The sequence below is a fragment of the Lissotriton helveticus genome, chromosome 3_1 (assembly GCF_964261635.1).
Source record: "Lissotriton helveticus chromosome 3_1, aLisHel1.1, whole genome shotgun sequence".
Taxonomy (NCBI): Eukaryota; Metazoa; Chordata; class Amphibia; order Caudata; family Salamandridae; genus Lissotriton; species Lissotriton helveticus.
Genome location: NC_136061.1, coordinates 1482307611 through 1482325739, shown reverse-complemented (window position 1 = coordinate 1482325739; position 18129 = coordinate 1482307611). Strand labels below are relative to the sequence as shown.

The 18129-nt window shown below is 46.4% G+C and overlaps 1 protein-coding gene across 3 annotated transcripts in view; it reads left to right on the top strand.

Moving 5' to 3' along the window:
* The window catches only part of EI24 (EI24 autophagy associated transmembrane protein), a 380944-nt gene that overhangs the window by 177871 nt on the left and 184944 nt on the right, over window positions 1–18129 (top strand). For all 3 annotated transcript variants that reach the window (XM_078682120.1, XM_078682118.1, XM_078682119.1), the window contains exons 6-7: window positions 5178–5302; window positions 7544–7663. In XM_078682120.1, the coding sequence (XP_078538246.1) occupies window positions 5178–5302; window positions 7544–7663 (245 nt within the window). The remainder of the gene's footprint in view (window positions 1–5177; window positions 5303–7543; window positions 7664–18129) is intronic.

Below are 18129 nucleotides of genomic sequence, written 5' to 3'. Positions count from 1 at the left end.
CTAGCTGAGGGAGTGAGGGGTCCCACTAGGTCCATGCCCTCACGCTTAAATGGGATGTCTATTATGGGTAGAGGGTATAACGGAGCCTTTTGTACCCCGGCGGGATTAGAGTACTAGCATCGCACACATGCAGCACAGTACCTCGCCACATCCTTATAGACACCGGGCCAGTAGAATTTACCTAATAAGTATGTGAGGGTTTGTTCTTTCCCATAATTGTCCCCGCCTGTAAAGTTGTGGGCCAGCTGTAACACATGGTCGCGAAAGGACAAGGGAACCAGGAGCTGAGTTGTTATGGTGTCTCCCCTTTTTGTGGCTCTATACAGCAAGCCCCGTTTCATAAAAAAGTAAGGTCCTACCTTGTCGGGTTCCTGTTCTTGCACCTGTTCCCATGCATGGAGTAGGGTGTTGTCGTCCCTCTGGGCCACCCGAAAGCTTTTAGGGGTGGGTTCTACCGCGTCTGTAAGGGTCACAGGAAAGACACGTGATTGTCGTGTTGCGTGTGTAAACAAAGTTTTGGCTCTGCGTTTTTCGTTTTTGCCTTTTCGATCCTTCCCTACTACCCCCTCCACCTCGCTATCCTTGAATGGGGCATCCCCCCACCAGGTTGTTGATTGGCTCCTTGTCTCGTTAATGTACTGGTCAAATCGTGGGTGATCCGTCCCAATAATGACAGCCTCCGGTAAAGAGGGTATCACACATACTTTTCGCAGTTGGGGGTCGTTAGAAACGTCTAATAGTACTTCCGCTACGGGATACCTCACAGTGTTACCATGGACACAAGTAACATGCACCATCTCGTTATCTCGAAGTTGCTGTAGGGCAACCAAAGCCCTATCTACGACGGACACATGACAACCTGTGTCCAGTAATGCCTGTTGTTTTTTCCCATTTAGAAGCACCTATCTTTTAAACTGGTGATGGATTTTGCCTGTCATATATACACACCCCTTTGAATATCCTATCTCCATGGGTTCGGCTGGTGGGGGTCTATGAGGGCACTGTCGGGCTATGTGGCCCCGTTCGGAGCAGTGGTCGCACAGGGGTCCTAGTATAATTGGACCAGGCACGAGGGACATAGGTCTAAAGGGGACATGGGGAAGGAAGGAAGCTCGGGGCTCGGGTATGCTCGTAGGTCTGGGGTTTGTCTGTCTTGGGAGGGGTGCAGGTGTTAGGGTTATCCCAGCTCGGAACTAGGGGGCCCTGTGGTAAGCACAAGCTAAGTCTACTGCTGTGGTAGGAGTGAGGTTGGGATGTTGTTCGATCCAGGAGCGGGTGGTGGGTGGTAAGGCGTCCAGAAACTGTTCCAAATAAACCTTAGCAGTCAGTTCATCTATGGTGGACTCATGGGGAGTGAGCCAACGTGTGCCCAGATCTTGTATCCTATAATACAAGGACCACTTGCACTCCGCTCCTCGCCTCTCCACGCTCTCCACTCTTCGGCTCCCCTCGCTCTCCGCTCCTCGCCTCTCCGCGCTCTCCACTCTTCGGCTCTCCTCTCCGCCCTCCAGGTGCTCGACTCTCCAGTCTCCAACGCTGCACCCCGTCCGTTCCTCCTTTTCCCTTCTTATTCTCCTCGATTCAGCTTGTGGGCGTGACTCCGCCCCCTCCAGTCGTCCGGCGACTAGAGCGCTGGTGATTTCCGGGTCTTGCGTTAGTGGCAATGAGGAAGTCCACAACTGTTTCGCCCCACGAGCGTCCTCCTGCTCCTGCTCCTCCTCCTCACAGATGGACTTCCCCCAATTTATTGCCTGCTTACCTCCACTTTATCTTTTTGTTGGCCTTAGGACTCTGAGCACATTACCACTGCTAACCAGTGTTAAAGTGCATGTGCTTGTCCCCTGAAACATGGTGATGCTGGTATATACCTCATTGGCATATTTATTACCCTTGTAAAGAGGTATACATTTACATAAGGCCTGTAATCGAAATGCTACTAGTGGGCCTGTAGCACTGGTTTTGCCACCTACACAAGTTGCTGCCACGTCGACTTGACATTTACAACCACTTGCCAAGCCTTAAACACCCCCTAAATTACACATAGGTCACCCCTAAGGAGGCCTAGGTAGTCCCATGGGCAGGGTACTGTATGACTAAAAGGTACGACATGCACTTTTACATTGTACTGATAGTGACAAACAGTTACATTCATTTCTCACTACTTCAAGGCCGACTTCTCTCATATGCTAGCATTGTGAATTCCTTAAAACACTTTTAAGATGTAATCCCTGATTGGAAAGGAGTATCCACATCATGTTTTATATCTTTGGAATAGTGGTGTTTAAACCCTCTTTAGTAGTGAAGTTGGATTTAACATTACTATTGTTAGAAATTCCACTTTTAGAAAGTGGACATTTCTGTGCTCTTATCTTTGCTCTATGTGCCTGCCACCTGTCTCCAATACATGTCTGGACTGGGTGACAGCTACACTTTGTGCATTCCCTCTAGACAGCCACAAACACAGGAAGGGTGGCTGTGACAGAGGACTCATCTGCATTTTCATGGCCTTCCTGGGCAGTAAGGGGTAGTAGGAGCTGGCACCTACATCTGAATAGGCTGTGTCATGTCACCACACAAATAACTGATTACCCACCCCCACAGATAGCCTAGCAGACAGGGCTGGTATGAAAAGGGACCTGTGTACTTCAGGGAGCTTCTTTGAATTCAACCCCACTTCAAATGAATATTTGGGTATAAGTACTGGTGCTCTGACCCTACAAAGAAAGTACATTACTGGACCTGTGATGAACTCTGCCAGGAGCATGGACTGCTGTGCTACTCTGCTTGACTGACTGTTCTAAGGAATTGCTTCACTGCTGTGCTGAGCTGTCCTGCTGCATGCTGATCTCTGCCCTGCATAGGACAAGGACTGGACCCACATCGCTTGAACCCAGAGTGACTCCAAGGGCTTGCTGGCTTGCCTCCTGTTTTCTGAAGTGTCAGGGTCATAAGACTTCTTGCAATTCTGCTGGTGCTACTGGACTCCGCCATCTGTGAGTCCTACCCTCCCCCATTCCAGTCCTTGGCATTTTTGCAGCTTTTCCTACATTGATGCAGCAGTGGCTTTGCACTGTTCAGAAGCGAGTCATCCCCCTTCGATGCCGACGCAGTGGCTTCTCGGCAACATCACCTCTACAGTAGGCACTGCTCGACTACACCACAATGCCTGCATCGTACAGGGGTTCGGTGACAAAGCTTCCATAGATGGTGCCGTCACTGGCCTACATGCACGCGGTGGATGCAGCGACTCCTTGCCTCGAGAAATCGACGCTTTGTTCCATCCAAGGTACTTTGTCAGCAGGACCTGTTAGAGTCCTGTAGCTGGCCTGAACCCCATTCTGGTAGGCCTGGATTTTAAATTTAACCCTGTCTAGCGCGACTTCAAGCACCATTTTAGCTCAATTGACTTCTAAGCACTATTTTTGGTTTATTCTTTAAAAATCCAGAACTCTGGTAATGTTTATCTAGCATACATTGACTAGGATTGTGGTCCCTATTAAACATGGTGCAAACCTCTGCCGACTAGAGACCCAATTTCTAACACACCTTAATGACATATTGTGCTTAGGGCTCCTGTATGAGTGTCACTGTGGTTCCACCGTCACGTCACAAAAGCAGAAACAACAAGATGATGGATGGAATGCTTGAATTAATCTCAGCCACTGACAATTGCTCGGGCCACATCCCAACCCATCGTTTTTTTGTTCACCATGCCACCTCAGTTTGTACCTAGCCACTTGCAAATCTGTCTTGACATTGCTCCTCATGTGAACAGTCCAGCACGAAGTGCCAGGCTAGGTTTTCCCCGAACCATATGACAAGCAACCTAAAGACTGTATCACCCGAATTAGGGCTCTTCCGCTAGGTATAGCTTGGTTCCAAGCGTGGGCAGGATTGTTACCATGAGGAGCAGGGTCAAGATTGGTTTGCATATGGTTGGGTCCTAACTGAGGTGGCATGGTGGGCAACAAATGAAGGAATGGGATGTGGCCGATTGATTGCCAGTGGCTAAGATTAATTCAAGCATTCCATCCATCACCTTGTTGTTTTTGCATGTGGCACAAAAGCAAGCACTGCTGCCTGTACTAGTCCATATATTAACTTCCACTAGGGTATTTACGTCACTTCTGGTTAGTTGCAGAGAAAAACATGGGGCTTCTGGATTATGTTGTTCTAATGATTGCCTTAGTGACCGAGGCATGTGGTTAGGCATGCTTGAGCAATATCCTTGTGGATACAGCTCCCTCCCCACAGTATCAGTATCCATAAGCAAATACAGTAGTGGAGATGCGTGCACTGATTTGTTATTTTCTATGTTTCATACCTTATTTGGGTGAACAATCATTTTAACATTTCAAGGTATAAGCTGTTATGACTAACAACAAACTGTAGGTTTTTCTGGTTGAATTCCTTTATTCTTGTTTCCTTGCACAAGAGTCACAGCCAACATGTGTTTAACCTTTTGAGGCACAGCCTGGGGCTTTTTGAAGGCCTTTTAATGGATATGAGAAAGGCATATTCTTATCAAAAGTAATCAATATGTGTCGGGCCACTGTAGGTATTTATGTACATATGTTTAAATCGCCCAAACCTTTTGACCAGGAAATCCTCTTGAGCACTGCAACAATTAAGTCCGGAGTATAGCATACCTGCAACAAACACATGACCTTCCGTTAGATAAGAATATACTTTTCTCGAAATACCTCATGATTGGACACCCTAATAAGGTGCAACATCAAGGTAATAAGCTGTCAGTGCAAGCATCCCCACTTTTATATTTACCTATTTACATCACTTCTGCCTACTACCACATCTATTGACATTTCTTCTTTCAAGCAGATTAGACCACAGGTACCTGTTCACAGTGTGTGTCTGTCGACTGAAGAGGAAGCATCCCTCTGCCTTATTCCCCACGTCTGATGCCATCAACATTGAATGTCAGCATATTTGAGTGTTCCAAGCTACTGCTTCACCTCCATTTCACAGTGACTTGGATGTAGCTATTCATAAGCATTACAGTGGCGTTTACAGATGTCTGTTATCTGAGTGTTTAATTTTATCCTTCTCTATTGTACCCCCACCTAGCTAAGGTAATTGTTTAATGAGAATCGAAGCGAGCTTCTTAGATTTTCTTTTTTGAATGATATTTGAACTGTGATTTCACTTACTTTTTCTAGGTGATCCATCTTTACATGGAGATGTCTGGTCTTGGTTGGAGTTTATTCTCACTTCGATTTTCAGTGCATTATGGGTTCTACCTCTCTTTGTACTTAGCAAAGTCGTCAATGCCATCTGGTTTCAGGTAAAGTATATCCATGTTTCTAATCGGTTGATTTATGTATTAATTGTGGCTATTTACAAAGTGTAGGCAAATTGAGAGTACATAGAGGAAAGTGGTGTACTATGTTCCTGCAATCATTGTATTTTTCTTTCCTAGTATATTGAACAGTGTGCCATGCAGTACTCTTTAACTAAATGCTTTATGGTTGCGAGTGATCATGTACTTTTTAAACACTTTGTTTTTATAACTGCACAAGCAGCTAAATACCCCTGCTTCTTCCTTATGAAAGGCTATAATGAAACATCGGAATAGAAGATGGTAAGGTATTCATGTATTGGTAACATTTGTTAAGGAAAATGTGTAGTCTATTTGTACTGCAGTAATTTTTGATTCCTAAACATAGGATCATACTAGAATTGTACATTTGCAACTTACTACAGGAGTCCACATTGCGCCCATCATAGCTATAACTCTGTAGAATTTGAAACACTGGCCTTCATGGATAAGAGTTGTTAAGCATGTCAGTCCTTAGGGTGGTCTTCCCTTTAAGATTTTGTCTACTCACCTGTGATGGCTTTAAGACTGAACTTTACTACTGCTAACCAGTTCTAAAGTGCTTGAGGTCTCTCCTTAAAACATGGTAAAACTGTCCCTCACCTGATTGGTACATTTAATTACACATATATTCATAGTAAAATGGTACAACCTGTACCCGGCCTGTAAATTATATGCTACTAGTGGGCCTGCAGCTCTTAATGTGCCACACATTAAAAAAATGTCTCAGACCTGCCATTAGAGCCTGTGTGTGGTTTTAAACTGCCAGTAAGACGTGGCAAAATGAACCTCTTTCCAGGCCGAAAACTCCCGTTTTATTCTGGACTTTTACTTACTCCATCCCTCCCTAACTCACCCCAAACCTCAGTCTTCTACTGTGATCTCTTATAACCTTTTTCTGTACACTTCCCTCCTTTGTCCCTTCTTGACCCAACTTAAATCTCATTTTACTACTGTCATCTTCAAAATAAAACATCCTTGACTCTTCCCTCCTGTATCCCTCCTTTGACTCATCCAAAACATCATTTTACTACTGTGATCTCCCTAACAACCCTTTCTGGACTCTCCCCTCCTGTATCCCTCCTTTGACTCTTCCCAAACCTCATCTAACTAATGTGATCTCCCAAATAACACTATCCAGACTCTTCCCTCCTCTATCCCTCCTTTATCCTATTCAATCAAACTAACAGATTCACTTACCCACCTCTCAAATTAACAACTTATATTTCCCTATACTAATCCACCAGTAATACTTTGGGTTCCGGAGTAGTGTGCTACTCACTGAAAAGTGATTCAGAGCCTCGTCGGGAGTAGTAAGCGCTATATAAATACAATTACAAACTGCACATTTGTAATCTCCTTTCCCTGGTGAGATTGCCACTGAGTGAAAATAAGACTTTTTTGCCTACTTTCCCATCTGTTTTCCGCAACCAGACATGTCATTTTTGTGTTTCCTGGTTGTGCGTTTCCCACTCTTGTCTATTCATTGGATATTTTGTTCTCCGCTCTTCTTACCACTAATCCTAAATATACTCAGAACTTCCCTTTGTCATCTATATCTCATTTACCAGTCTCATCCCTATTTTGACATAGCAGTCTCTTCTCCTGTCGTCGTCATGAAACTTTCACAGATCCCCTGCTCCTCCACAGAATTTCACACTGATGTGCTGCTCCGCTCGCCAGCGGCCTGGCAGTCTAATGAGAGCCGGCGATGCGGATTAACACAGATGGGGGAAAAGGCAAAGTTATCTGGCATACCTATACATGTTGTTGATAGCAAGGCTGTTTGCCATCATGTTTGTACCATAAATCATTTGGGTGGGTTTTGACGCAGTGTTTAGCACCTGGGGAAATGTCTGTCAAAAGAAGTTTAATTTAAAGAGGTAGCTCAAGGGCTCTTAGAGATGAACTGGTGCAGCTAAGGTGAAAACAGTATAAATGCTTTGAAACTGCAATGGACTCAGACTGCAAGGTAAAATCTCTGAATTATGTGATGCCCCTAACAAGGCCTGCCCCAAGACAATAGCCATCTCAATTACGTTCTAAAACGTATTTTGTGTTTCGGGTGTTTAGTTCATGGCCTACAGTAGAAGGTATTTATCTTGTCTTGAAGACACAGGGAAATAGGACAGTTGATGTTTGCTGTTCACAGCATGGATGTGCATAATCATAAGTGGCATTGCTGTACTTTTTCTTTTCTTTTTGCAGGACATTGCAGATTTGGCATTTGAGATGTCGGGGAGAAAACCACAGCCATTTCCCAGTGTCAGCAAAATAATTGCTGATATGCTTTTTAATCTCCTTCTGCAAGCACTTTTCCTCATCCAGGTAATGTTTATCTGTGTGTTTTTCATGTGTGCTAGTGCATTTCATGTGTGCTAGTGCATGTTATCCACAAGGCACATTTGGTTCCATAGCCATTTCATAGCAATTTGTTGAAGCGTTTTACTAATTGGCCTTGTGAGGGTGGGTTCAAACTTTCTAACCATTAACAGTGATGTGATGTTCTGATTCACTAATTTTTATATTTTCGTCATAAGCAAACTAGTGCTAGATCAGGTGCCTCCAACCAGTGGATCGCAAGCTACCAGTAGCTCACAGAGACCTCAGGGTACCTCACAGCCTCGAGTTAATTTTTAAATATGCGCAGGGTCAGATTGTGTTTTTAAAGTTAAGGGAAATCTGTGTTTATTCTACATTATTATGTTTAGGCTGCAGGTAACCGGGCCTGGTAATGAGTAGTGGTGGAGTCAGATTTATGATCCAGGGCACAGAAGTAAAGAACTGAAGCATTGAGGTATATAAATATTTTAAAAAGTCCTTCTCTACTCAATATTGGAGCATGAGAACAAAACAATTTGTTCAAGGCATGTGTGCTGTATATACATATGCTTTGCATACTCCTGCCATCTAGTGTGGAGTCCGGATGTTTGCAGGTTGTTTTTCTATGAAGAAGTCTTTCCCAGTCACGAGGTAAAATGACTCATCCTTTCGGTGAAAGTGTGCATTGGCATTGACTCCATTGTTAGATTGTTTTCTTTCTGCCATCAGGTTCGAACGTGTTTTGCTGCACTCCGGTTCGAAACCGTTCTTCGGGTTCCCTTCCATGCGCAATCTACTGTACCGTCAACAGTTTTGTTATCGTACACGTTTCCCTCTCCCTGTGTATTAATTTGATCGGGGAAAGTCTCCATCTTCGGTCGAAAACATTGTGAGTGGCCTTCGGGCCCTGCGAGTTTGTCCAGCCTTCTCCCGATGGAGCGGATTCTGTTTCAAATCTGTCCTCTGTGCCACTCTAAGTACCCTTGCACCAACCTACACCAAGTCTGCAACTTGTGCCACTCACCGGAGCACAAGGAAGAAGATTGTGAGGCTTTTCGGTGGTTTCGATCGAAATAGACTATTCAGGATTGAAATGCAACGCCAAAGCACTCAACATACTCCGGATATCTTCGGCGAAAGATTCGAACAGGAAGAAGCGACAGCTGCGGAAGACGAGGTGACCTTCTTGGTCCCAGACCCAGATTCCGACTTAGAAATCGAAAGACTCAGATTCCGACTTAGAAATCGAATTGGAGTCCAAGGACGTTCCAGCGGGACAGGGTGCTGTGAGTACTAAAGCACCCTTACCCCTTAAACTCTCTTCCACTAAACATAAGGCTTTGGCACCACAACTGTCTTCAGGCCTTAGTTGGCACTGGGACGATGTCTCCGATGGCCCACCCACAGGCCTGGCACTGAAAAAAATAGTCAAGCTGTCCGGCACGAGATCAAGTCAAGACATATAGTCTTCGGATCTGAAACATTCTTCTCTATAGGACAAATATGGTTCGGAGCCGAAACCTTCCGCTTTAAAGGAAAAAAAGGACCAGCCCAGTTTGACACCGAAACCTTTGGCGCTGAAATCAGAAGATGATCTCCCGGAACTGATCTTAGATGTCATAAAGGACAGATTAGACCTGAAACAGAAAAAGCTATACATCAACCCAGATTCTAGACACATTTTTGCTGAAATGCCTTCAAAAAGGAAAGGTAGTTCAGAGGACACTGGGTTTAAGATTCCTCTTAAGAAGAAGAAGGACATTGCTACAAGTCCTATCCACCCTAGTTTGCCATCTCCTCCGCCATCTTCACCATTACCACAACCACCACCCTCAGATCCACTACACATAACACCACAGGGGTCTCCTCGTACACAGCCTGATTTAGGAGACGATGATCCTGATGACACTATCTCTGCTATCCTGGATTCCATAGCACCTCTACAACAACAAAAAATGCCTCCCCCAAAATTTCCGAACCCTGGGTAAATGACAAACTAAACTCTGAAAGCCGCAACTTAAGGACAGCAGAACGTTTTTGGAGATCTAAACCTTCCTTGGATCATCTTGAAGTCTTTAGATCGGTAAGGAGATCCTCTAATTAAAAAAATCAAGAGTGCTAAGGCAGATTACTTCAGATCCAAACTTATTCAAGCCTCAAAATGGCCCAAGAAACTTTTTGAAATTGTCAAACAACAATCTGCGAAAGTACCCAACCACCTTGACTCAGGAGACGACTCTCCTTCATACGACTTTCTGGCTACTTTCTTTATGCAGAATACTAAACTCCTCAGTATTGACCTTGAATCTAAGAAGGCCCTTCTTTCATCATATGAGATTGCGGCTCCACCTGCTCTCTTGGAGAGGCTCGAGCTACTTAGTATTAGCACCAAGAACAAGGCCACTTGGGGCTCTTTCACTCCCCTCATTGAAAACAACAACTACAAAACCCTTCTAATCACTACAGCGGCCCATTGCCACCGACGGTCTTCAAAGAAATCAAGAATGCCTTCATCCCCCTTTAAACAAAGATTGTCAATGCTTCATTATCACAAGACAAGATCTCCTAATGTCTTAAAGCATCTCGGGTATCACCCATTCTTAAAAAACGTAATACCGAAAGGACTGATCTCAACAACTTCCATCCCATCTCCAACATACCCACTCCGGCTAAGCTCCTAGAAAAATGTGTGCAATCGCGACTTTGCACTCACTTTGAGAATTTCAAACTCCTGGATCAACATCAATCTGTTTTTGTGGGAGGGCGAGTCGTATAACCAGGCGCGGAGGCTGGATTAGTGGTTTAAAAGAAGTTGGTTTATTGAGAACAGAGAACAGATGGGGTTTTAAAGTGTGGGGTAGACTCCCGCCCTCAACGGAAAACACTTGCGGGGTAGGCACCCGCTCCTCCAGGCTTATGCGGTGTGGGCTCCCGGCAGGCGGGGTGGGCACCCGCTTTCACTAGCAATAAACCCGCGGGGTGGGCACCTGCTGGGTTTCTAATTCACATAAAGCGCCAGGCGCAGTAGGGGCAATATGCGGGGTGGGCTCCTGCTCTTTTTTAAATAAGTAGTTTTCCCAGACAACAAGCGCAGCAGGGCCCACGCTCCTCACCTCCTTTGGGTCATGAAGAATAGCGCTTAACAGGCACTAGGCATCCCCACAAGCTTCAGGGGCCAAGGACAGTGCTCCTCTTCTCCTGGGCAATCAGTATATAGTGCCGCCCTCGCTAAGCGCTAGATAGCAGGCAGGATACCGTCAATTAAAGTGTAGCGCCCAACAAATATAGCGCTCACCTTGCGCAGGGCATGCAGTCAGGGTCCCACAAGGCGCTAGGGTGCAAGCAGGGAGCACATGCCAGTCCAATATAGTGCTCTTCTTCTTCAGGCGCTAGGTAGCAGAGCAGCAGGCACTACTGGGCAAGATCAGCAGTCAATGGGCACTCATCAGAACAGGGCTGTAGGTCCTAGGAACCATCCTCCTCTGTAATGTGGCACTCCTCCTGATACAGCAGCCTTTACTCCAGCAGCGGGGCTCTCACTAGCCCTGTGGACAGCAGAGGGGCACAGTTGGGCACAGGAGCCAGCACACAGGCCCAGGTGGCGGTACCTCCTGGCAGAGGTTCCCCTCTCTCTCGGGTCCACGCTCTGACTGAGCCAATGGTGGCACAGCCCCCCTATTTATACGCCCCTCACCCCACCTACCAGACAGTGACAGAAGCTTCTAGAAGCGTCTGGGGAAACTGGTTCTAACTGGTCTAGGGGGAGGTGTCCAGCACCCTGTCTGCTAGGTTTCCCTCCAAAAGCTAGGGGTGCTGGGAAACAAACAACTAGACTGGCAACTCCAGCACCGGCAGGCAGGCACACAGAAATGGCGTCTATTTTAAAAGTGACATTTCTCCACAACAGCACAAATAAATCTGCGCATGCCATTGCGCAGTATGTGTCACTGCATCTCACACCACACATGACCTATAATTCCTCTACCATGGGGAAGAAATCCTCTAATGGGGGGAGAAAAAGTGAAAAAATTCAGGAAAAAGGGCCAAGTCCAACAGCCTGTAATTATGGGGATCGGCTGGAGAACAATTTTTCTGAATGGGTAGTTTCAAAGTTTCAAATAAGCTTTATTCGATATTTCATAAAATATCATACAAGCATACAATTACAGAAATAATTTAAAACAAACAATTTGCTCAATTCATTAAAATAAGGAAATAGAAATGAAAAAGTGTATCGGAGAAATCATAACCTATTTAAAAAGCAAGATCAGGAGAACCAATCTTAGCATGTTTAAAAATTAATAAAAAAAAAAAAAAGAAGCAATCGATTAGGCCTTGATACATAGAGAAAAATGACATAGCATGTACGACAAGATACATAAATACAATTATTAAGAACATATTGGGCTTTTTCCATTTTACATGCCTGTGTATAAGAGTAATAACACGTGGTAACCAGAGTCCCCTTTCACCAAGTGTTATTGTTCAATACTCTGGGGCCCGGGTAAAAATCAAACCAGTCCCAAGTAGAAATAGGGCCATCTCCAGGTTTTGGTTGAGAAAGTCTTAAATAGGGGACAATGTTCCTGTGTTTAAATCTGATTAATATCAGGTCTCCCGAAATGTCTTTAGGCAATCTGCCTAACCACCCCACCCTCCTGACGCTCAAAATTCCGCCATCTAAGGCGGGCGGCAGCGGTCTGTTGTTGTTAAGCCAAAAGATGGTCTTATTTAGCAGATCCTCACTTGTTTCGTGATTGCCCTGACCAAGTTCAGGCACCCCGGAAAGAACGGACAGGTAGGGGGCAGCTTCAGGGGGTAAATTAATTCGATGCCTTCTTACCTGAGGATATCTAGAGGCTTTAAAAGGGGCACTAGTAGGCTTAGGAGTGTTATTACGGCCCCTTGGGAAGGGTATGCTCAGGGAAGAGTCAATTGTTTGTGCTTTCCTGTGTTCAATGGAAATAGGCTTGTCAGGGTTTGTAGAGAGCGTGGAACGTGGGGAAACAGCAGAATTTACAGTTGGTGGGTAAATCCTTTTTACTATTTGTTCAACACTGGTCAACCTGTCTCCCAACTCCTTAATTTTAGTGACCAGGGGTAACAGAGCAGCATTCAACAATCGCTCAAATTGGGCCAATAGGGTCGATTGAAGGGGGGGAACAGGATTATTTAATGTAGTCCCTGCTTTATATGGCGTTAATACAATTGGATTGGCAGGGAATGATGAGGAGCTAAAACACATTAGATCGACATTTAATGGAGTTTCCTCGTTGTTAAACAGGATTAAATCAGGGGATACAGGTACAGCCTGGGTGGTACAGTTTATGAGATCAGTGTCTTTCCCCACTCTGGGGGGGTTAATATATCAGGGACATAGTTTGTGCCGCACACGGTATTAAGCTCTTCCCAAATAGACATCATGGGAGGACTACGTAGGGCCCGATTACGACACTGGACAATTGAACATAAATATGTGATGTCTCTGTACCTCTTATGATGGGACCAAGTGGGGTGGCCCGCCCCGTCCTCCTCAGGTCCTCTGAGGGCCACAGAGGGCCCGCCCTTTGCCCGGGCTTAGCCCGGCGGTCCCGCGCGCGTCCCGCGGGGACAGGAGGTGCTCCGCTGTTTGTAGGCGCCTCCTGGCGCAGGCAGTCACGTCCCAGGTGCGCCTCTGCCACCGGGGCACCTGGGAATTGTAGTCTGGGTCTTGGTCTTGGTTGCCGATCCCTCACGGCGCTCGGTGGGGTGTGTGCTCCAGAGGATGGGAAAGTGCCCCGGGAGTCTGCTGGTCCCCCTCCCGTTCAGCCACAGGTCGGAATTATCCCCCACGGAGCTGTCGGAGCTCCGCTGTTTGTAGGCGCCTCCTGGCGCAGGCAGTCACGTCCCAGGTGCGCCTCTGCCACCGGGGCACCTGGGATTTGTAGTCTGGGTCTTGGTCTTGGTTGCCGATCCCTCACGGCGCTCGGTGGGGTGTGTGCTCCAGAGGATGGGAAAGTGCCCCGGGAGTCTGCTGGTCCCCCTCCCGTTCAGCCACAGGTCGGAATTATCCCCCACGGAGCTGTCGGTGCTCCGCTGTTTGTAGGCGCCTCCTGGCGCAGGCAGTCACGTCCCAGGTGCGCCTCTGCCACCGGGGCACCTGGGAATTGTAGTCTGGGTCTTGGTCTTGGTTGCCGATCCCTCACGGCGCTCGGTGGGGTGTGTGCTCCAGAGGATGGGAAAGTGCCCCGGGAGTCTGCTGGTCCCCCTCCCGTTCAGCCACAGGTCGGAATTATCCCCCCTGAATGGGTATTATCTCGGCCACACCTCAAGTAGGAGGGATTGGTGCTCCACCCAGGATTTTGTTAAATATTAGTAGAAGATAAGGACCTCAAACATCTATTAGCTCCTATACAGGTCCCCTGGTATTTTATCTAGCGCGGGGGCTTTATTTGGTGCTATCCTAGCAATTTCCCACTCTTACATCCTCTTGGGATATTGGGTATATTTTGCTGGGATGGATTACTTTCAAAGAGTGGAGGAAGGAAAAATGTGTAACCCAGTCTGCTGCCAACAAATTGGGTCTCGCTGGGAAAACACCCCCTACATCCCGTCAAGACCAAATTCCAGAAGGTGCTGAGGTTCCCTTTCGTGGTGGCAGTCAGCATATCCTCCCACCGTTGCTCTTCCCATTTCCTTTTAGCTACTTTGATGGTCTGCTGATACAGTGCCCTATGGGCTTTGATTCTCACCTTGTCTTGTTTCCGTATTGCAAACAATAAGGCGGACTTTCTTCCACGCATCCATTCTACCAAGACTGTAGCGGCCACTTCCCATGGGACATTTTTTCCGGATTAAAAAAGATGTCTTTTAGCTTAGTTGTCCGCTTGTTAAAGATTGTGCAAATCGTATTCCTCTTTGTCTCCTTATTCATACTATTCTCTACATTTGAAAGATCCCTTAAGCCATTAGCTACCAGGGAATAGATTTCCCTCATCCGCTCCTACAAGTCCTAATAGTACCCACTTTTACTTTGTGCATGTTACTTGTCACATGCAGCCTATAATCAAGGGGGCTTAAATACCAGTGATCTTACCAAGTGCAGATAAGTCAGCCTCAAGAACTAATGCCCTGTTGTTTCCCCCTTGGTCCATTGTTAATTCCGCCTCCAAAGAATGGAATTCCGGTACCATCTCCAAATCTGACTCATGACACTCCAGAGCATGCCTGAGCTGGAGGTACACATAAAACTTGTTATTACAAAGGGTGAAATCGGCCACCAATTGTTCAAATATTTAACTGTGACTAGTCACCAGACATCGCCACTCTTAGAGATGCTGATAATATCCCAAACATGAAAGCCCTGCAACCAAACCACCAGTTTTAATAAAATTCCATGCCAGGGGGGGGGGGGGGGGATTCGCTGCAGTCACTCTCCCTGCCAAAAAATATGTTCAACTGCTTTCCAGGATCTGATTGGGATTCTTGTATCTTGGGGGAGTGCATGGAGGATCGGGCCCCATATAGCCATGAGTGCGGATCAAATGGTTCGCGAATACTTAACTCCAGTCATACACCCATGTCCCCCCCAATCTCAAAAAAGGCCGTCAGTGGTATCATCTGGAATGCCCAGGAATACAGTTGGAAATCTCCATCCCACAGACAAAGTTGGCTTGTGTGCATTTGGTGAATGAAGCTCGCAGGGCCACACTTGCCCATCGAAAATGAACCGGAGAAGCACACAAAGAAGGGAAATACTGCGAAGGGACCAGGAATGGGTAGTTTCTGGTAATATGTAGGATGTTAGCCAGAGCAATTATCTTAAAATGCAATTCCTATATGCTTATTATGGTCTATTGACATTCAAAGTTCTTCACCATTTTGAATGATAAGCGAATGTTGCTTATAGTTTGCAAAAGATTGGGGGCCCCTGCTCTACTGGATTAAAGATGTCTCCTCGCTCCACCGCATCTTGTTGGCAGACCCCCAATATAACAAAGCAAATGGAATGGGCATGGTCACTCATTAGTCTGCAAATGTTTACTAAGCCAGCTGCTGTCCATCAGTCATATCACTAGCATGTTATATTTTGTGTTTTTTGACCGTTTATATCAAATTTAAAATCAGATTAACATACATTAGTGGGCATAACATACCAAAAAAGTTTTATGTCCCTAGCTCCCACTTACTTGGGACTGGTCCTCTGACCAGTCTAAGGCCCTTTCAGACCCTTGAAACCCGGCCTATCTCTCCTGCGCTGCTCTCTGTGACTGCTTTTCTCTTTTTCTCACACTTCTGTGCCTCTTTCTCTCACATTTTCATTGCTTTGTGCCTCTTTCTTTCACTCCATGCCTTTTCTTTGTGCATCTTTCTGTTGTGCCTATCATCTTCTCCCAACCCTCTACTAGGCTTTTCCTCCCCCTGCCTCCCCGCTACTTACCTGTTCTCTGAGACTTCTTCCTGCCCTCTCTCAGCCCTGCCCCTACTCCCTGCACTCCTTCCCCTCTCAGGGCCTACTTGATGGCGAACTGCTACTCAACCCCATTAAGCAAATGCCTAGGCCCCAGCTCCCCTCTTACCTGGTACTGGTCCTCCGACCAGTCTAAAGCCCTTTCGGACCCTCACGGCCCAACCTCACCCTCCACTCTGCCTGGCTCTCTGTCTTTGTACCCTTTTTCTCGTTTTCTCCATCATCATCCACAAAGACACCCTCAAATATGCAACCACCACAGACTCTGATACCCCTTTCATGTATCACATGCACTTTAACATTGAAGGGAACAACAGCCCCACCCTGAAGGGCAGGAAAGGAAGTGGAGAGCCTCCCATGACACCATATTAACCGACAAGTATTCCTCCAGCCACTACCACCACCTCATAAGAGTTAACAAGAGAAGCTCCTCACAAATCGTATTGAAGCCAGATTCAACAGCAGCAAAGAGATATTTGACATCACTAAGGAATTCACCACCCCAGACGCCTCAACCAAGTACATCATCCCTTCCCAGGAACTCTACGACAACCTTTCAAACTACTTCAATATCGGAATTGAAAAGGTCTACAATAGCTTCAAAAAGCAACTGAACCCTTAGGGCATTATCAGCTACCTGCACACCTACCACTCAGGCAGACACCAAACCAAATAAAAACACTCACTGAGGGAGACACCACCTCCATCATGAAGAATGTCCACTCTGTGCCCCAACAGACCCATGTCCACACTATATCTTCAACCTAGGAGGACCTGTGATCTGCAAATTCCTCACTCACATCATCAACCCCTCGATCAAGTTTGCAGGATTCCCTGACGAGTGGAATCATGCTGCAATCACCTTAAGAAAAAAAAGTCCGCTGAACCCAATGAACTTAGCAACTTCCGACCCATCTCCCTACTACGATACCCAGCAATTGTGATCGATAAAAGCAATTAACCAGCAACTCACCAACTACCTGTAACACCACAGTCTTCCCTACCACTCCCAATCCGACTTTTACAGCAATCACAGTACAGGGACCACACTCATTGCCACCCCAGATGAGATACGCACCCTTTGAGACCAAGGAGAAACAGCCTCCCTCATGCTGCTGGAACTCTCACAAGCAATCGAAACCGTGTCACACTCTTGCCTCATCAAAATATTGCACACTACAGGCATACAAGTTCCAGCCCTGGAATGGATATGCTCCTTCCGCAGAAGGAGAACACAGCGAGTCAGACCCCCCCACCCCCCCAACACACACACACACACACACATATCCTAGCCCAAGGACCTGATCAGTTAAATCCCTCAAGGATCATCCCTCAGTCTCACCCTGTTCAACATTTACATAACACCACTCGCAGAGATCAGACCTCCCAGCATCTCCATCAGCTCCTATGCTGATGACACCGAGCTCATCCTCTCAATCTCAGACAAGTCCCCCACTACCAGATGCAACTTCAGCAAATGCATGTTCCGCGTAGCTGAATGGATGAGAACCAACTGCCTGAAATGCAACACGGGCAAGACAGAAGTGCTGATCTTTGGGAACAAGAACTCCCCATGGGAAATCTACCTTGTGGCTATCAGAGCTTGGTCCAACACTATCACCCTCTAACCGCACACATAACCTGGGAATCATCTTAGATGATAAACTCCACATAGCCACACAGGTGAATGTAGTCCGCTCCTCCTGCTCCTACATACTATGCATTCTCCCAAAAATATTTACATGGATTCTCAAGAGCACCAGATCTACTTTCACTCAAGCCCTAGTCACCAGCAGACTTGACTATGGCAAGGCACTATATGCTGGATTCCCCAATCACCTCTTCAACCTATTTTGACTAACCTCTTCAACCTAGTTTGACTAACCTCTTCAACCTTCTTCAGACCATCCAGAACTTTGCTGCTAGACTCGTCTTGGTTCCCCGTGGCGCACCCACATAACTCATCACCTCCGAGATCTCCACTGGCTGCCGATACTCAAACACTGCCAATTAAAACTCCTCA